This window comes from Nothobranchius furzeri, chromosome 2, assembly GCF_043380555.1.
Source record: "Nothobranchius furzeri strain GRZ-AD chromosome 2, NfurGRZ-RIMD1, whole genome shotgun sequence".
NCBI classification, from domain to species: Eukaryota; Metazoa; Chordata; class Actinopteri; order Cyprinodontiformes; family Nothobranchiidae; genus Nothobranchius; species Nothobranchius furzeri.
Genome location: NC_091742.1, coordinates 63,957,758 through 63,978,315, shown reverse-complemented (window position 1 = coordinate 63,978,315; position 20,558 = coordinate 63,957,758). Strand labels below are relative to the sequence as shown.

At 42.7% G+C, this 20,558-nt stretch overlaps 1 protein-coding gene across 2 annotated transcripts in view; it reads left to right on the top strand.

Moving 5' to 3' along the window:
* The window catches only part of LOC107377197 (plakophilin-4), a 68,049-nt gene extending 47,746 nt beyond the window's left edge, over positions 1-20,303 (top strand). For both annotated transcript variants that reach the window (XM_015946663.3, XM_015946662.3), the window contains exons 8-22: positions 5,363-5,533; positions 6,219-6,420; positions 6,714-6,846; positions 7,483-7,696; positions 12,793-12,976; positions 13,695-13,812; positions 16,598-16,792; positions 16,875-17,048; positions 18,335-18,485; positions 18,837-19,029; positions 19,108-19,192; positions 19,273-19,390; positions 19,579-19,707; positions 19,825-19,898; positions 19,972-20,303. In XM_015946663.3, the coding sequence (XP_015802149.3) occupies positions 5,363-5,533; positions 6,219-6,420; positions 6,714-6,846; positions 7,483-7,696; positions 12,793-12,976; positions 13,695-13,812; positions 16,598-16,792; positions 16,875-17,048; positions 18,335-18,485; positions 18,837-19,029; positions 19,108-19,192; positions 19,273-19,390; positions 19,579-19,707; positions 19,825-19,898; positions 19,972-20,229 (2,399 nt within the window). In that variant the 3' untranslated portion in view covers positions 20,230-20,303. The remainder of the gene's footprint in view (positions 1-5,362; positions 5,534-6,218; positions 6,421-6,713; positions 6,847-7,482; positions 7,697-12,792; positions 12,977-13,694; positions 13,813-16,597; positions 16,793-16,874; positions 17,049-18,334; positions 18,486-18,836; positions 19,030-19,107; positions 19,193-19,272; positions 19,391-19,578; positions 19,708-19,824; positions 19,899-19,971) is intronic.
* The last annotated feature ends 255 nt before the right edge of the window (positions 20,304-20,558 follow it).

Below are 20,558 nucleotides of genomic sequence, written 5' to 3'. Positions count from 1 at the left end.
CTCTCACCCTGGATTCTCATGTCAGTTCTCTTGTTTGATCTTCCTTCTTCCATCTCAGGAACATTGCTAAGCTGAGTCCCATTCTGTCTCGCTCTGAACTTGAGACAGTTATCCACACCTTCATCTCCTCACACTTAGACTACTGTAACTCTCTTTTCACGTGTCTGAGCAGAACCTCCCTTAACCGTCTACAGGTGGTTCAGAATGCCTGTGCTCGGCTTCTGACCAAGTCCTCCAAACACACCCACATCACCCCGCTTCTCCTCCAGCTTCACTGGCTGCCAGTCAACTTCAGGGTTCATTTCAAGATCCTGGTTCTGGTCTATGGGGCCTTACAGGGACAAGCACCATCTTACATTGGTGACCTTCTTAGTCCCTACACCTCCAGTAGGTCCCTGAGGTCCAGTGATCAAAGCCTACTGGTTGTGCAGCACCAGGCTAAAGACCAAAGGTGACAGATCATTTGCTGCTGTGGCCCCCAGACTCTGGAACTCTCTCCCCCTGAGCCTGAGATCAGTGGACTCAGTGGTCTCCTTTAAAAAGCAGCTGAAGACTCACTTGTTCAAGCTGGCTTTTGGATGACCTTCTTCACCACCCTCTCTTTATTCTGCTCTCCCCACCTATTCCACCTTCCTCAGGATCCACTGATTTCCCTCTTTCCTTTTCTCTCTCTTTTTCTTAATATTTTTTCTTTTATATCCCAATTGTCTATTTTTGCTCATTTTAAATATATTTTTAAACATTTTCTAAATGCTTTTTTATATTTTTACATTTTTTGTTTTTGTGAAGCGTCTCATGATTTTTATCTTGAGAGGTGCTATAGAAATGATATTTTCTTCTTCTTCTTCTTCTTCTTCTTCTTCTTCTTCTTCTTTTTCTTCTTCTTCTTCTTAAGTTATCTCGTATTTTGTGCCCAAAGGTTTTTGTATACTCATAATGCTTCCTCCCTTGATGAAATATCTACTTTGCAACTATTGCAAGTTACCCTGTTGTCCTGCTTTCTTGTGCTGCTTAGACGCCATGTTTCCTGCTTCCGGCGACGTCACTAACGCCGACTGGAACTGATAAGAAGAGTCGTTTGCAAAAGTGCCGAACTATACCTAGGAATTGAAACAATGGGAACCGGTTCTCAACAAGAACTGTTTTTCAATTCCCAACCCTGGTAACATTTATGAAAATCTGGTCTAAAATACATGGGAGCGGGTCTAAGTCTCTGAGGGACACCACATTAGATGCCTTATTTCCTTCTACTGGTGCCCATGAGGACAAAATGAATTCACTGATTTGGAACAACTTTCTTAAGTCAAAATAGTCTGAAATTAATTTCAGGCATTTTTATCTTTTGATTAAGAAATATGACACAATTTTGTGACTTTTTAAATTTGTCAATGATTTTAAAAGGAGAATCAGCGACTTTTTGATATTTTTGAAAAATTTTCTTGAGCCTTTATGTGCTAAAATGAACCTTTACAGGGTTAATGAAATGCCACCCATCCCCTATTGCTCCCTGTGGCCAGAATACCATACCTGCAACTTCACAGTTGCCGGTCTGCTCTGTTGGACTTGAGCTGACATACCCGGCGCTGCTGTCTGGCTCCAGCACGTGTTTTAGATCATGAACACGTCTGATTTATTTTATTTAGTGATGAATCATCCTGTAGACACAAATGAAGGCTGGGAGATATTCCAGCTGTTAGATTAAGGTTTTGGTTTCAGTTCTACAAACGGACACTAGGGGGTGCTAAAAGCAAGCCGAAACTGCCTTGTCTCCCTTTAGGACATTTTGTGGCAAAATTGCAACTAGAAAATGTACAAAGTACAAATGTCACTATTTCTGTATCTCCCTGTAGTTAAGCAGCCAGCGTACAATGTCTCATAAAAGAATCTGATCAAATATAAGCTAAGATCATATTGTCTGACGCTGTCCGCCTCGAGCTCCTTAGATAAACATCTGGAGGTGAAGAAAAGGTGAGGCTGTTTTTCTTATTTCAGTCTAACTGGAGATATTCGGCATAAACATCTTGATACTGAAAATGATTTTCATTTATTAGTTATTTCCTTGGCAACATCTTCTGCGTGGAAAATACAGTTAATTAGTGTGGAAATATCCCCGTCACATCACAGGTATGGCTCCACACAAGCTTGTCTTTTTTTCTGACATTTACTTACCAGTTAACTCGCTGTCAGACATGCTTAGGCGAGGATGAGGAGCGGACGGACATCCCTGGAGATCCAACCTTTCGACTTTGCTCCTCTCTGATTGGCTGAGATGGCCGCAGCTGGCTGAGAAACTTGAGAAGGGATTATTTCTGTGCTGCTGCCAGAATCTTGGCTGAGCCTGGCTTACAGACACACGTTTTTGGAGCAAATTTCCCACTAAAGAGAAACGTTTGCGCCGCATCTGTGAACGTGGAGTGTTTAGGTGTAGTCGCTGTGGCCTCGGCGCTGTTGAAGACTCTTCTGCAAAAATAAAATTGCTCCTCTTCCTCACTTTCTCCTCTTCCTCTGCTGCTCTGTCTTCCCCTCTGTGCGGTGCTGTTGCTGCAGATGTGCTCCTCCATCCTGTCCTCCACTAATCTTTCTGACCTGTGGCCCTGATGAGAGTCTGCTGTGTAATTCTGCACTGAAGATGCATTTGTTCACCTTTTGTTTTAAAACAAACTAAAATGACACAAAATATCTGACTTTGTTGAGTCTAGCTGAGCAACGTCCTGCAGTGCTGCTGAGTGGCCTAATATGTCCCCTAAAGACGTATTCTCGATTATCCTGCAGATCCATGATAATCCCAGATTACATGAGGGAGATAAGCAATAGTTGGACATACATGATGAGGCTATTAATGGGAGTAGCTTAAGTAGTAACAGCTGGGAATCTGCCAGTATACAGAGCTGCCAAAAGGTGGATGTATGATGGTGTTTTTGCCTGTTCATACACTTGCTTGCAAAATATCTGATGAACTGATTGGATGAGATAAATGAGGAAATTACAGTTTATCATGTTAATGAAGATTTTAGAGCGTTAAAGTACAAACATTTTATTTTCTGGAACAAAAGTTAAACATCCTGAGTTATTTTTATTATTTTTAGTTGCTTGTTGGGATGACGAGTCATCAACTATAAATGATTTTCATTAATAAATGTCACACTGAGGAGCAGGAGGTTAGGACCCAAGATGCAGACCCAGGATGACACGAGGCAGGAATGTTAAATAAAGAAGAATCCTTTATTTTGGATGACAAAATAAAAGTCCAAAAAGGGCAGGAGGCAAAAACCCAGTAACAAAAATGAAGCAGGGATAAATCCAAAAGCTCACTTTATGAGCAAAGTACCAAAGACCAAGAGGGAGAGACAAAAAAAAACCCGCTGACATAAACAATGGACCGACAAACACAGAGTGACAAGACAAGGCTTATAAACAGGAGGGAGGTGATCAGGGGAACAGGTGGCAGGTGTGAGTGGTGAGCTGGAGGGAAGGCAGGTGAAAACAATAATCTAAATGGTGAAAAGAAAACAAGCAGGAGGGCAGATAACTCTAGAAACCGGATAATTAAACTTAAAGACTTAGGGCAAACAACTACTAACTAGAGGGATAAGAGAGGAGAACTAAAACTATGAAAACTAAGGAGTGACTAGGAGGACACAAGAGGAGAGATCTACAGAGGGCTGGGGATACTGGGCCACAGAACATGGAGAACCATGGAGTGGGAACTGGAGGGGCTGGGGAACAAAGGGACACAGAACATGACAATAAAACCCTCTAACGGGCAGCCATCCTGCCTGGTGCAACACATTTTAGTCCCTTTACTTGCTGAAATCAACAGAAGTGTCTATCAGACTAGGAAAAATCCCAAGAATATTATAATATTATAAGAACATTATTATCCTACATTATTACATTAATCCATCATCCATCAACTCATTCATCCATCCACCCATTCATTCATCCATCAACCCATCCATCCATCCACCCATTCATTCGTTCGTTTGTTCATTCGTTCTTTCATCCATCCATCCATCCATCCATCCATCCATCCATCCATCCATCCACCCATTTTCAGCTGCTTAACCAGCGTCAGGTCACAGGGGCAGCAGGGAGGCCCAGACTTCCCTCTCCCCAGCCACATGTGCCAGCTCCTCCGGGGGAATCACACGGCGTTCCCTGACCAGATGACAAATGTCCCTCCAGCGTGTAAAAAAGAATACTCATTCATTAAATTTTGCTACTTTTGTTGAATGTTTATTAAGGTTGAATACATACAAACCCCTACTAAATATGTGATAATATGGTGGCAACCACCATAAGGGGTGAATAGACCAGCAGCAGCAAATGGCTCCTTCATCACCAGCTTTATGTTCAAATTCTTTGCTTGAACTGTTTAACTGATCCACAAAGCCCCCACCCCCTTCATGACCCAAAGCCTCCTTATAATTGGAGCGTTCTTTCAGCTTATCTGCTGTGAGATTGGAGGATGGAAAAGCCCCTTTGCCTTGGCTGTCTGACTTGCTGATGTCAATGCCTGCAGCAAACTTTGAGTGACCAGAGTCCCCGGAGCAGTTTATGAGCACAATGTGGGTTGTTGTCTGCACTGCATGGAAGGGTTTTTCTGCAAATCTCATTTAACAGAGGATAACAAAGAGGGAGAAACGTCAAGACATAGATCTGGATTCCTAATCCCAAAGCTGCCTTGTCTCCCTTTAGTGCTGTACATGCCAGATTCTCAAAATGAGATGCTAAGAAATGACGGGGCTACATTTACATCAACTCTTGAAAAAAACTATTTTTACATGCACTCTTACATGATATCGCCATATCTTGTGGAGTATTTTTGTGCTTAGTGTTTGTGTTGGCAGTGCCTGGTTAGGGTTAGGGTTTATCTTGCACATCCATTGAGTTTTTCTAGTTTTGTGTTGGCTAATGTTGATCAGCCAGAGATAAAGATAAAGCATAATCCATTAGCAATCTGAGCAAATGCCGAGGATCACTCCTAACTATTATTAAACAGAATGTTAGCTCAGTGTCTCTAACGCTGAAAACGTTACAGCCATATTGACTGGGTTGGGTCAACCACTCAATGATTATTTTCATCGTTTATAGAATATTCTCCATCAGTTGAGATATTTGATCAGGTTTTAGCTCAATATCTCTTACACTGAATATCATATCCAACATTGTAGTTTGGTTGTGGTGGCCATCTTGGATCAGGTTGACTCCTATAGGTAATCAGCTGACCCCACAGCAGGTGATAATTTTTATTGTCTTAGTTCCAGCTTTTGTTAAAACAGAATCTTAATTTTTTTCTTTTGCATTTATTCTACTAAGTTATGTGTCAGGTATTTTATTTATTTTTTGTGTGCACCTGCAGGACTTCACAGCTCATACGCCGGTCATGGAGCGCAGATAGACCCAGAGCTAAGGGCAGCCATGTCTCCAGACTGTCACATGACGTCTGTTTTTGATGAACGCTCGTTCCAAAGCCCCCTCTATCACAGCCCTACCCACGACCCCCAGGGCACCCTCTACAGGACAAACACAGGTACTGCCACTCCACAGGAGTTCCTCAGGGGTCTTTACTAGGATACTTGTTATTTTCTCCAGACTGTTTTATGGTGGATGTTTCTTTTTCATATTGATGTCTCAAATGTAGTAATTTAAAAAACATACAAAACAAACAAATATTAACACATCTTTATGCAAAGTTGTCAGCATCAAGCTACTTAAATTTGCCAAGTTCAAATTGATTACAACCAGGACAAAATTTATATTTAAATTTTTTGCCAGGCACCAATATTTTACTTTTAAGGAATTAATGGCCATTTGTGTGTGTTCTTTCTGATTAAAAATACATCTCCAGTGTCTGCATGCTAAGAAAGCCCCATTAGTGTGAGATAATACTAATAACTATTTCCCACAATGATCTTTCCAACCTGCTATCCTGTGATTAAGAGGTCAGATTTAAACAAATTCCTTAAACATTCTCTTGAAAAACGTTATTTTTGTTCCCTCGGGTCAGATTTTAATTAGACTGAACGCTTTCATGTTCTTTGCAGCATTGTTAATTAAAGACTTTCATAACACCGAGGTTAGTGAAGTACAGAAGGAGCCATTTTTAATTTGTTTGGGCATGATGTGAACTGGTTTGACCTTTGCTTTATTTTAAATGGTTTGTTACTATTTAACTACCTAAGTCTAACACCTTCTGATGTGTATTGAATCCTCAGGTATGGGGACCCTTCCTCGGACCACAAGCCATTGCGGCACGCTGCCGTACCAAAGAAGCAGCTATGGGCTGAACTCAGCAGCTGCGTACGTCGACTCCATTAGAGTGTCCACTGAGCCCGTCTACTCCCCCAGACACTCCGCGCTGGTGGACCGAGTCATCACTCGGACCCCTTCCATTGAGAGCATCCATAAGGACCCAAGGTATGGATTGTTCCAAGTATGTTGGTGAACTTTCTACCCTTTTACGGCTTCAATGCTATGATTTTGTTAAACGTAGAGACAAAAAAAGTAAGAATTACTTCTCTTTTCCCCCCATATGACAGTTTGGTGAACGAGGGGAGAAAGCCCCGCCCCCTTTAGGGCTTTATAGCTCAAGTAGACTTCACAGATGATTTCAAATATAGTTTTATATTTTAGAAGTTCTCCATAAATGTTGTGGCTTAGGGTTTAGAAGTAAAAAGAAAGAAAAAATTGTTCTCTCCGTTTCTCTTCAGGGAGTTTGCGTGGCGCGACCCTGAACTGCCGGAGGTCATCCACATGCTGCAGCATCACTTCCCCTCCGTTCAGTCCAACGCTGCTGCCTACCTGCAGCACCTGTGCTACGGAGACAACAGGGTCAAGGTGGAGGTGAGGTGATGAGGCACGCTGGGCAGCAGCGAGTGTAAAAATAACTGGATGACGCGTCACAACTCTTTAATCAAGTGGAAACAGTTGCTGCTGCTCTCAGATGTTCCTGTGGCTTTCATGGTGGCATCAGTCCAAACAGCTTTTTCAAACAGCAGCATCAGATTTAGTTTAATAACTTGCATCCTTCATTTTATTGTCTTTATTCTGAGTATTCTCAGCTTACACTGTTTGAATGGACATTTTTTTGGGAAGCAGCCCGACGGGGAGCCAAAGCACTGCTCCAAGAAAACTTTACCTGGCACTGGTGCCAAATGTGTCAGCGCTCCGACACGCTGAAACTCGCGCACTCTCAGCTGCTGCAGCAAACGCCAACGCAACGGCACCGTGTGCAAGAGGCGCTTTAGCGCCTCAAGTTAGTTTGGTGATGAGCTTTTCATTTGTCCTTGGACGCATGCCTGATTGTTTAAACACAGAATAGGAAAAGAAACGGGTCTGCTGCCCTCCTGAGACGAGTTTATTTTAGAAGCTTCTCTCCCGAGGTGTTTGGGTCCAGATTTTAGCACAGCACCTACGAGGAAATGATTGCATCAGAACTCAGTTGAATCTTTTCTGTGCATAATGGTTTTTGTTGTTGAGGTGTGTCACCTGGGAGGAATCCAGCACCTGGTGGACCTGCTGGACCACAAGGTGTCCGAGGTCCAGAAGAGTGCCTGCGGAGCTCTGAGGAACCTGGTCTACAGCAAGGCCACTGATAGCAACAAGGTGGCGCTGAGGAACTGCGGCGGCGTTCCGGCTCTGCTGCGTCTCCTCAGGAAAACCACTGACAACGAAGTCCGTGAGCTGGTCACTGGTACGTCAGCTGGCTACTGTTCAATTCAATTTAAATGTAAACAAGATTGGTTTACCTCTCACCGAGACCCAAATTAATCAGGCTTTAATATTCCAGTTTGTCTTTTCTACACGAGCATCAGCATTTTTTGAAGTTTTTCTTTTTGAATTTAATTGTTATAAAATCCCGTGTCCTGCTGTTTAATGATGTGAAAACAAATGTATAAATAGCTGATTATTATAATCAGCATTTGTAAGTTGACCACATGGTGCATTTAACTGGGACTCTTATTGTGAAAAGATTGAAGGAAGTTGTGTCAATTCAAACCCTGGCAGCAAATTCCATGAAGGCTGTTGAAGTTGGGAAGAAGCCGAGGATTATTCATTTGTTAGGTCTCAAATCTTTCGGTATCTTTCAGTGACAACATCAAATGGATTTAAACTAATAAAACAATTTTTTATTTTCTCTTACTGTGGTGAAGGCGTTTGAGTGTCTCAGTGATCCTAGGAGCTAAGCTGTCTGGGGCTTAAAGCCTCTGGTAGGGTCCTAGGCGAAGGATCAGACGAAGTGCAGCCCAAAGACTCCTTATGATGAGAAACATGAATGGTGTTACAAGTCAGGAAACCGTGTTCTCTCGCCCGGACGCAGGTCACTGGGGCCCTGGTGGCCGGCCTTTCACCCATGAAGCCCAGCCGGGCACAGCCCAAAGAGGAGACGTCGGCCCCCATTCCTATGGGCTTGCCACTTGTGGAAGGAGCCTTAGCCTCCGGGTGTGTTGTGAGATAGGCAGTAGTCAAAGGTAGGGTACCAGGCCCCTTGATACAAGCTTCTAGGTCCCTGTATGACCGGTGTCGGTGCTCGGGCTGCGTTGCCGGCAGTAAGTCGGGCTCGTTCCCGGTGAGAGTGGACTCCGCCAAGGCTGCTCTTTGTCACTGATTCTGTTCATAACCTTTATAGGCAGGATTTCTAGGCGCAGCCAAGGTGTGGAGGGGATTGGTGCTGTGTCTGCAGCGATGCAGGCATTGTACCGGTCTGTTATGGTAAAGAGAGCTGAGCTGGAAGGCAAAGCTCTCCATCTGCGGTCTACGTTCGTACCCTCATCAATGACCACGAGCTTTGGGTAGTGATGGAAGTGAGACCGCAGATAGAAGTGGCCAAAATTAGTTCTCTGTACAGGGTGTCTGGACTCTCCCTTAGAGATAGGGTGAGACGCTTGGTCATCCAGGAGGGGCTCGGAGTAGACCGGCTGCCCCTCCACATCAAGAGGAGCCAGTTGAGGTGGCTCAGGCATCTGATTGGAATGTCTCCTGGATGCCTCCCAGCTGAGGTTATCTGGGCACGTCCAACCGGGAGACCTAAAGGTAGACCCAGGACATGCTGGAGGGACTATGTCTCTCACCTGTAAATCAGTCAACGGGGCAGTCTGCCATACACAGTTGAAGAAGAAGCTCAAGTCTAAATCCTTCAGAGTTGATGCTTAAGCCGTTTTAAACGAGCACCACCTTGAGCCGCTGCCATCTTTGTGGGTTATTCTCTGTTGAAGCTCTGCTGTTATCGTATTAAAAACAAGCTCTATTGTGAATATGCTAAGCAGGGGCGTAGCACCAAATTCTGGGCCCTAGGTACAAGTCTTCAAGGTGGGCCCCCATGCTCAATTACTTAATATCTCTCTTACACATTTTTTGTCATGCTATAAGACAAGATAATAAATATGATCTTAGTTTAACCTCTATATTGAGCAAATACAAATGCCAGCATAATAAAAGTGAAATGCCCAGACTTCACATATAATTATTTTTATTTGCCAACAATGTGTTCAAACAAAAATCCTGGAATTTATTTTCCAGTAAATGCCCACTGACGGGTCTTCATGTTAGCAAAATCACTTATGAGATCTTTAAAGTCCAATCCTTTGGCTAAATGGCTTTCAATAGAAAGAAGAGCTAGGCTGTTCAGTCTATCCTGGGACATTGTTGATCTCAAATAATTTTTCACCAGTTTCAGTTTGCTAAAAGCCCGTTCACCCCCAGCAACAGTCACAGGTAGTGTGAAAAATATCCTCAGTCCAATACAAACTTCTCCAAAACTGCTCTGTAATTGCATCCTGTAGATGGCATTAAGCAGCTCAAGAGGAGACTGAATGTGTGGAAATGTGGCACCATATATTGTTCTCAGGTGTAGCACCTCATTCTCAAATTCAGCTGTGAGATCCTTGCAATATGTTCTCATCAGTGCCTGGCATGATATCTTCATCTGCTCTTCAGTCATGTCTGTCATGGTTCATGATGTTAAGCTTTGCTGATATGTATTGATATATTAAATACATAGGACATGAAATAAACCAGGTTCTCTCTGTGAATGTAATGTACTCTAAATTTTATAATCCCTGCATTATCAGCCAAATTACAAGATTGTCCGTTTTCAAGATCAAATATAAAGAAATTTAAAATAGGCTTAAAATATCTAACCAAGTCAAAAACAATCCTCTAACACCAGTGTCATCATGCTATACGAAAAACAGTGGCAGCTTCACATTCCTGAGATTACCACGAATCCATCGATACCAAGTTTGTCCTGGTCCATGACTGGGAAGGAGCTGAAATATCCACACAGAGTGAACCTGTTTTTACTGCGAGGTCCGCGAATTAATTGGCGGCGGCCGTCCGCAATAATAGTTCTGATTAATATATATATATATATATATATATATATATATATATATATATATATATATTAATTAGTGTTTTCACTGATAACACAAATTAATTTATATTTGATCTTGATGGTGAAACTAAAGGCGTTTAACACTGAACACCTAACATGAATGCAGCTTCTGAGAGCTAGCTAATATCAGCTAAAACTGTGTTCTGCTGCTGCTCACCTTCCTTCTTGAAAAACCTAGTCAATACTTGCTTCTGTTCAATTAACTTTTTCTCCTTCTTTTCTGGAAGCCAGATTTCCCTTTCTTGGGAAAAGACATGACTGACTCTCCTGCCTCCAGCTCTGGCTGTCAGCATCTGCGATGTCTCATTAGCTGTACATGCAGCCGTGCAGCCCCTGGCCGCTGGTGTGGACTAAACCACTTTGCACATTTTTAAGGGGTGATAGATGCCTCAGAGATTATTCAGTTATTATTTTAAGGCGAAATTCTGTTTCTTAAACTCTTTATCCAGGTAAAGGGAAGTTTATTAAGACATTAAGTAAGTTGGGGGGAAAAAACAACAACAATAAAACATTTTTATTCAAAGCTGTCTCAGGGCCCCTCCCTGCAGTGGGCCCTGGGTAAACGGTACCCTCCCCCCCCCCCAGTCCGACGCCCCTGGTGCTAAGCCCACCCAATGTCTCTCTACAAACATTGAGAGCTGTGATTGGCCTGACGTAAAATTGTTTGCACCAATGGTGAACCTGCTGAGGCTACAATGGAGAGTGGCCAGACCATCCTGTAGGCCAACATCTTTTGCCACTGGTAGAGGTCTAGACTAGATCAAGAGCTTATTTTGCCCATCAAATGTTGCCCTTACAGACTAATAGTAACACTTTAACAGTAATTTAATTTAATGATGTAATACGAAACATAAAATTGCCAAACTGGTGACTTTCATTTCTAAAAATGGTCACGAAGGGGTTAGTCATGTGGTAATTCTGCTGAGTTGTTGTTGTAATTTAATACAACTGCTACTCATTAGAGCAAACTCCAGAATTCACAAGGAATTTATGAAAAATTTAACTGTTAGTTGGATTACTGTGAAGTCCATGTGAAGACAAAAATGACTATTTGTTAGAAGATATTTTATTGTCTTAAGAAGCTTTCAAATCAATGTGATGTTTAGTTATTTTAATGCTAGAGAAGGTTTTGATCTATTTTATTTAATAAAAAAAATCAGGTAAAGATGCATCTAGGAGACAAAAGTCTGTCAGCAAATGACAAACGTGACAGTAAATCAGTGTGTGTGTGTGTGTGTGTGTGTGTGTGTGTGTGTGTGTGTGTGTGTCCGGCTGCTAGCGAGGTCTGTGGGCCAGCTGGCCAGCGTTCTGGCAGCACATGGATGTGTGTGGTCGTCTGACGAGCCGCCTGGCAGCATATTAATCTGTGTATCGGCTGTTCTGTGGGAGGTGAGAGTGGCAGAGGCTTTAACACTCGGCACACACAGTTGACAGAGCAGATCTCGGCACAGTCTCTGGGACAGATGCTAAGATAATGTGCTTTGGAAACAGGACGGCGCCGACAGCACCGCGCTTACTGTCGAACACGGAGGCTGCTAGACTTTGAGTCATTGAGTTGAAATCTTCAAGAAGCTTTTATTTTTAAATACCAGCTCAGGATTTTGATGATTATAGAGGCGTTTTAGGCCTGCAGGGTTTATGTGAATGTCGTCTCCAAACAAATATTTGGTTGCGTTTCCTGATTTTCAACAAACTATTTCTGAAAACTGGATTTAAAGTCATCAGCTAACTTAACCGTTTAGTCTTACTGGCTTGTTAAGTTGCTTTATTATTGCATCTGAGGGCTATGAGTCGGTTTTGGTTGGATGGAATTGCTAACATGGTATGATATGCTAACAATTCTTTTTTTATCCTGAACACATAAGCTTCTCTGAACTGACGGCACGGAGGGTTTTATTCAAAGCCAGCATCTTTTTATTTGTTGCCATGTGGGTCTCTACTCCCTACATAAATGCTCCAAACTCAATAAATAAAATCCATCCATTTTCTCTCAGTGTTTTGAATTACATGCCTAAAATGAACCATTTCAAAAAGTTTCTGTTTGTGATGTCACAAAAGGGGACATTTGAATAGAACCACCTCTCAGCTCAGCTGCTGCTGGAGGAGCAGTGGCTGTACTCTGAGCTGCTCCCGATATCAGAGCTTCTCAGCCTATAGCAGTATGAATGAGGGATGGGTGGGCGTGGCCAGCTTCAGCTTAACAACAGAGCCCTCAAACGGCTCATTCTGGAAATAGACTGAAATCGTCAAGAATAAAGCTGCTGAGATTTAGGTGAGGGATTCAATGAAAATAATTTCATGAACAGGCTTTTTTTTAAGACCACAGCACTATTGTAACTTAAGAAAAAAGTCATCATATGTTTTCTTTAAAGTTCTAAACTGTTCTTCTGCAGGTGTCCTGTGGAACCTGTCCTCCTGTGACGCGGTGAAGATGACCATCATCCGAGACGCTCTCTCCACGCTCACAAACACGGTGGTGATCCCCCACTCCAGCTGGAGCAGCGTTTCCCACCGAGACGATCACAAAGTCAAGTTCCAGTCCTCGCTGCTGCTGCGCAACACCACTGGCTGTCTGAGGTACGGCTGCAATCCCAGCAGCTTTTTGTAAGGTTTCAAATTCGAAGGTTTTCACCATCATCAGGGATTAGGCTTCATTTTACTTTGATGAATAGAAATTTTACTCTTTGAAAAGGGAGAAAATGAAAGCTCTGAAACAAGAATCGCCCTCTTGTTTAAACTTTTAACTGTTGTTAGTAATGAAACAGTCCTTTTCACCTGCTGGGATCCCAGGTTTACTACAGGGACTGATTCAAACATTAAAACTCCTGGATAGTTCTGGATCTTTGTCTTGATTCTTTTTTTAAAAGCTGCTGTAAAATCGGAGTTGTAATCCATCAGTCTGCAAGGAGGTTTTATGCAGTTTTAAAGAATAAAAAGCAGCAGAGTGAATGTGCAGGTTTAGATCTTGGCTGACAGAGGAGAAGGTGGATGGTTTGACACATGAATTTAGTTTATTTGAAGTTTTGTTTCATCAGATCAGCACCAAAAGTGATGAAATGAGACGAATTCTGCAGTTTGCGGGGAAAATGCATCAACTTTAAATGCACAGAAGGCTCCAGCAGCCTCCATCACTCATGCTGATGGTATAGAAACGCATTGTGGGAGCTCTGTGCTCTTATTGGAGGATGTGCTCCGTCCTTTTCAGCTGTATCCGGGCAGGTTTTTGAGCCACCCTGTGGGGGAATCTGCTCACTGCACCGCCCGTCCATCTGAATGTGTTTGTGTTTGTGTGGAGGAACCTGAGCTCAGCGGGGGAGGAGGCGAGGAGTCAGCTGCGCTGCTGCGAGGGTCTGGTGGACTCGCTGCTGCACATCCTCAGAGCCTGCGTCAACACGTCCGACTACGACAGCAAGGTGCAGCAGAAACACGCTAAACCCAAAGCATCCCAGGGTAGTCACGAGGAGTTTCAGCCGTTTATTCAGAAACACACAAAGTCAGACTGTGCACATCAGAGGTCGTGACCCTCACCGGCTCGAGGAACAAGCTGCTTCTCAGCTCAGTCGGGTGACCAGGTGATGACCGGACCCAATAAAATACAGAGAAGTTGATCTTAAAGAGACGGACGTGCGAAAAGGTTTGTTAGCAGTTCATCTCTGAACAGCCTCAGTTCGCAGAAACATAGATTAGAGAAACAGTTAGCCTGGACAGGGCCACATGTCTTAAAAAACTTCAGTCTCTATTTCACGGAAGTTTATTTCAATGCTGTTTTCATTAACCTGTGAAGAGGACATCAGCTTTTGCTACTTATTTCATTCTGTTTAAATTAGACTTGTTATTATTTAGTACGATGAGATAGAAATGAAACAAAAAAGTCTTTTTCTCTCACTGAAATTGATTCTGTGTATTTCCCTGGCGATAGGGGGCAGTGCATACCTAAATCATTGCTAGCAAGTATTTTTGTGTTAGAATAAGATCTTACCAACAGATGGCCATTAGGGTCAAAAATCCCTGGGAGAACAACCTCCAGCAAAACGACAAGCAGACATGACTCCCTTTCATCACTGCCAACGAGTGAAGAGGTAAACATGTAAAACAACATTTCTGAAAGGCAAAAGTTTAGTAACTGCTGGCTACAGATCAGTAAAAGCGTTTTGTCCTCACGGGCTCCTGTGGAAGGAAACGTTGTGTCTAATATAACGTCTTCCAGTGACTTAGACCCGCTCCCACATGTGTTAGACCTTTTTATGGTTATATGTTACAAATCCGCCTGGGCATCATTTAATTAATTGTGAACAACATTTTGATGGGGATGCACTCATGTGGGCTACTTTCTCCTGGATGCAGGACATTTTTATAATTGACAGTAAAACATGGTAAAAAGCTCCAAATTGTAGATTTTCTATCATATGTTGCCTTTGAGAAAATATTAAACCATTAAAATTTTTCCATTGAACTAATAAAGTTCATGTCTTGTATATTTATGAAACGCTTAGGGGACGTTTAACACTAACAAGTGACTTAAACAGCACAGAGTGAACAAGTAAAAAAACAATATTTGAAAGGGCTGAAAGCGTCCCGCGACATAAAATATGAATGAAATTAATCAAATGTGTAAAAACAGTCATGTAAAAAAGACATAAAGCAACATTAACTTTACTCATTCGCTGCCAGCGTTTCTCACCATTTTTACTGTTTTTTTAAGAGTCACAGAACGTTGCGGGCTAGGATGATGTCGACACCAAAACAACCAAAACAAAGAGGAGACTCACCTCTTACATCAGGAAGAATCCGCGCGTTTCGAGCGTTATCCGTTCTTTCATAATCCGTTGTTGAATTGTGATCGGCAGAAGCTTTTCCGGTTCGCTCCTCACTTTTTTTACAGCAGCGGCCCAAAACGATCTCCTAACACATGGATGTTCTGCTTCCTGATCACGTGACGTGTGACGTACGTGGATGAAGATCGGCTTTAGAGCTTAGATGTTTGTTGTCAAGGTGCGGGGGCTCGTTCCGACGCCCACACAGTAAAAACATGCTTTAGTCATCATTGGCAGTGTATGAGTTAACTAAAATCATAAAAAAGCCAAGAAGTAAAGATGATTTTAATGCTACACATTTGTTTTCATTAGATTTTAAGATTACTTCACAGCATAATGTGTTTCAGAGTCATCGTATTTCTGCTGCTTTAATTGTGCAGTTATAAAATGTTTGTATGAGTTCATGTGAGGGTCAGAGTTAGATTACATTTAGGGTTGAAGTTCACTCTGTTAACACTAATATAACCATTTTAAATCTACACAGTTTTGCACATAGAAGCCTGTGGGAGTTAGCTTCAGCGCTAGCTACAGCAAAACTCCTAAATAACAGGAAGTGGAGAAAATAAATGTAAACTTTATAAAATAGCTTTGGCACAAATGCAGTTTGTCTTTTTAATAGGAACCAATCTGTGTTTCTCCAAACTGAGGCTGGATCTACAGAAGCCCTGTTAAAGACAAATTAGACAAAGCTCAAGTTTTTCTTTACTATGTATAAATAGTGATAGAAAATTTTAGCTGATGTTACAATTTTTTTGGATATTAGTATTGTTTAAGAATATAATTAAACAATTATTTGTTTTTATTATTTCATTCAGATAAAAAAAATCTTATGTTGAATCTGGGATCAGGAAGATAGCTTTACAGTTTAAAAATAAATAGGAATTGTGTTTGTAAATTTGTCATAAACTTTGTATCAACACTAAAGTGTGTGTTGTGAATGTAATGTTTGTTGGGGCTGCAGATAGTCAACCAAACTTTAAATAAAGGCAAATAACTGACATCCATTTAAATGTATTTACATTAAACGGTCTTCCTTTGCAGTAGCACCCCCTAGTGGTTACATAAAAATCTTTTAGAAGTTTTCGTCTTGATATTTTTCTTCATTCTGCTTACAGAGATATAAATTATTCCCATCAATTAATGTTGTTGAAAAGTCCTTCATACATTAAAACCACCAGAAAGTTTCAGCTTAGACTTCCAGGACACCTGAAAGTGAGACGATGGAGTCCACCAGTCAAAAGTTGTGATTTTACTGTTTTAAAAACAATTAGAAAATTCTGTCCAAATGATTTAAGTTTGTCTAAAAATAAAAATCTGGTTTCAAACTTGTCTTTTTTGAGACTTCCTGTTTTTGTTGTTAAGTGACTGATTATTTGTCTTTCAGATCGTGGAGAACAGCGTCTGCACCCTGAGGAACCTCTCATACCGGCTGGAGGTGGAGATGCCCTCTTCTCGTCTCCTTGGCAACCAGGAGCTGGACACCCTGCTGGGTTTCTCTTCAACAGCCAAGGAGCTGGACTACCTGTGCTGGGGCAAAAGGAGGCGTGGCAGGAAGAGGAGCGGCTGGCCTGATGGGAAGGTAGGGTTAGGGTTACCTCAGAACCAGAGGGTTCTAAGGGTTAGAAACACGTTCTCTAACTGTTCTGCTTCGTTTGGTGCAGTGGGATGGTCTTGGACCGGTCCCAGGTTTCTCCCAGTCGCTGAGAGGAGCGGAGCTGCTGTGGCACCCGATGGTGGTGAAGCCGTATCTCAACCTGCTGGCTGAGAGCTCCAATCCTGCCACCCTGGAGGGTGCTGCCGGGTCCCTGCAGAACCTCTCCGCTGGAAACTGGAAGGTAGGAATTTCAGATGAGACGGATTCAGGAACCGGAGGTTCTCAATTGGCCAGAGGGTTCAGGTGGAGGCTGTCAGGGTTTGGCGTGATTTTTGGAGATGCTTCACTTCTTAATATGCTCTAAAGGAGCTATCAAGTAGCTACCAAAGCAAAAACTCACCAGTTTTTATGAGTTTTTTAGATGCCTCCAAGGCTTTCGATCGTGTGAACCACAGAAAATTATTTCATAAACTGTGGAAAGCTGGCGTGCCTAAGTACATAGTTAGATGTTTGTCATTTTGGTATACAAACCAGACCATGTGGGTCAAGTGGGCCGACTGTGTATCTGCACCTTTTCAGGTCTGTAACGGAGTAAGACAAGGGAGCATCTTAGCACCGGCATTGTTTAATTTTTATATGAACGATCTGTCTAAACAGTTAATTCAGTGTAGAGCTGGCTGTATGGCAGGAGGTACAGTAATAAATCATCTGATGTATGCTAATGACATAACAGTATTTAGCCCAAGTTCAGCTGGTCTTCAGGAGCTTCTTGATGTGTGCTCTGAGTTTGGTGAACAGCACGATGTTGAATTTAATCCTGCAAAAAGTATAATCACGATCTGTCGAACTAAAGAGGACAAATGGATCAGATTTCCTGACTTGATGCTATCTGGCTCTATTTTAGGTCATGTGTTGACAGACAACCTGTCAGATGATGAGGACATTTATCATCAGTGCCGAATGTTATACGCACAAGCTAATGTACTGTGTCGTAAATTTGGATATTGCTCTGCTAACGTCAAACTGAACTCGTTTAGAGCTTACTGTACCACATTGTGCACAGCACATTTATGGTGGAACTATAAAGCAGCCAGTATCCAGAGACTGCAGGTGGCTTACAACGATGCATTAAGACTTCTGGTAAAAAAGCCCAGATGGACCAGTGCTAGTGAACTGTTTGTTTCTGTCAAGGTCAGCACATTGAAAGCTGTTTTAAGAAATGTTATGTATAAATTTATATGCCGTCCTAATATGTCCATGAACAGTGTCATCCTAACTCTGACTAATACCAGATACAGTGCTGTACGCTACACCTGTAATCTATGGAAGCACTGGTATGATTGTCTCTTGTAGGATACTTTTCTTCTTTTAACGAGTTTGTCGTTTTATTTTTAACGTCACCTTTGTATATTTTTTATGTATTTTTTGGAACGTGAGTCTGCAATAAAGGCTACTACTACTACTACTACTACTACTACTACTACTACTACTACTATAACTTAACACCTCTCTGGTGTTTGTTTACAGTTCTCCGCCTACATCCGAGCAGCTGTTCGTAAGGAGAAGGGTTTACCAATCCTGGTGGAGCTGCTGAGGATGGACAACGACCGCGTCGTCTGCTCTGTCGCCACCGCGCTACGAAACATGGCACTGGATGGCCGCAACAAGGAGCTGATAGGTACACACACACACACACACACACACACACACACACACACACACACACACACACACACACACACACACACACACACACACACACACACACACACAGAGAGAGATCCCAACTCACCTGTGAAAGTGTAAAAAAGATCAACTTCACACTTCAGGCAGAAGTTTTTGAATCTATGTTGCCCCCTTGTGGTGAACAAAACAAGAACACTTTTTAAGACATTTTTTGGAAACACTCAACACGCACAACTGTTCACCATCAGACACTAACCCTAACAGACTCACAACCGGCAGATGCTCTAAAAGCACCAAAAGAACGTAAGGATCCAGAAGGTGAATGCTGCCTCTGCTCCTGTAGGAAAGTACGCCATGCGGGATCTGGTGAACCGTCTGCCAGGTGGGAGTCCCTCTGTGTTGTCCGATGACACGGTAGCGTCGGTCTGCTGCACGCTGCACGAGGTCACCAGCCGCAACATGGAGAACGCCAAAGCTTTAGCCGACAGCGGAGGCATCGAGAAGCTGGTGGACATCAGCAAAGGACGAGGGAAAGGGTACGAAACGGGTCTCTGGCTTTGAGTTGACTCCAGTTTTGCTGCTCCATTGAACTAAATATTGGGTCTGAGTTGCAGGTACTCGATGAAAGTGGTGAAGGCAGCAGCTCAGGTGTTGAACACACTGTGGCACTACAGGGAGCTGAGGAATCTCTACAAACAGGTGAGAACTGGTTTCACCAATGAAACCTCTGCATGTTTTCATCAGTTTTACTTTTATAATGTCCTTCACTGTGTGGACAGGATGGATGGAACTACACTCACTTTGTCACCCCCGTCTCCACTCTGGAGCGGGACCGCTACCGCTCTCAGCCCACCCTACCCACCAGCCCCCTGCAGATGTCCCCCGTCATCCAGTCAGGTGTGAGCTCTGTCCATTTAGTCTCAAATTACAATAAACCGGAAGCATGTTTACCTCTAATCAGTTGTTTTTTTAGGAGGGAAATTAGGACTCGAAAACACCAAGACATTCTCACCAAACTTTGATTTCTGCAGTTTCTGCCTTTTTCATTTTGGTAAAATCTGTTTCTTTGTTCCTAAATTCTCCAGGTGGAAGTGCAACATCTTCACCTGCGATGCTCGGTATCAGACGACACAGCTCAAACTACCAGAGAGCACAGTCATCTATGCAACTTGACACATATTATGGAGACAGTTTACAGAAAAGGCAGTATACAGGTGTGTGGAGAGGAGTCCCTCAGGGATGTATACTCAGGGATGTATACTCAGTCCCCTCGTGTTTGCTGCTAACAATAAATAAAAACAATATTCTTTATTTTACATTTTCATTGTTAGGGTTGGAGAAGAAAACTCCATATTTTATTGGGACTTACTCCTCCCAGTCAGGAGAGGACCTAAGAAGATCCCATGTAAGAAAATCTAACTGGGATGCATTAAAAAGTTGTTTATTTCTGTATTAAAGCTGTTTGTATTTTGCCTCAGCATCCAGAGCCATTCTACGACGAACCTGACAGGAAAAACTACAACAGCTACAGAATGTACCTGTCATCTCCGCAAGGTTACGGTGAGGAGCGCTACGAGGACGAACCAGTCCAACTGACCCCGTCCTCACCAGACGGCTATGCCAGCCAGTCGCTCCGATTCAAAGCCAACACCAACTATGTGGATTTCTACTCTACGACGCGGAGGCCTTCAAACAGGGCAAACAAGTTCACCGGCTCTCCCGACTCCTGGGTATAGATACAAAAACGGACACAGTGTGCTTTACAGTGTGTTTCTGTGTGTGTGTGTGTGTGTGTGTGGGGGGGGGGGGGGGGGGGGGGTGCACATGTGTGGATGGTTGAGGATGCATGTAGACGTGTGCATTCATGTTGAAACTGGGCTTAAGGACCAGGACTTGATTTGCTTTTTGCAGCTTTTGACTAAGTCAGAGAAGTGCTAAAAAGACAAAATTAAATATTCATTAGTTTTGAATTTTGTTTTAATCAGAGAAGGGGGGGGGGGGGGCATAGCTGTAAGAAGTCAGCACCAGACAGCAGAGTTAAGTAAACTGGATTCATTTAGAGAAA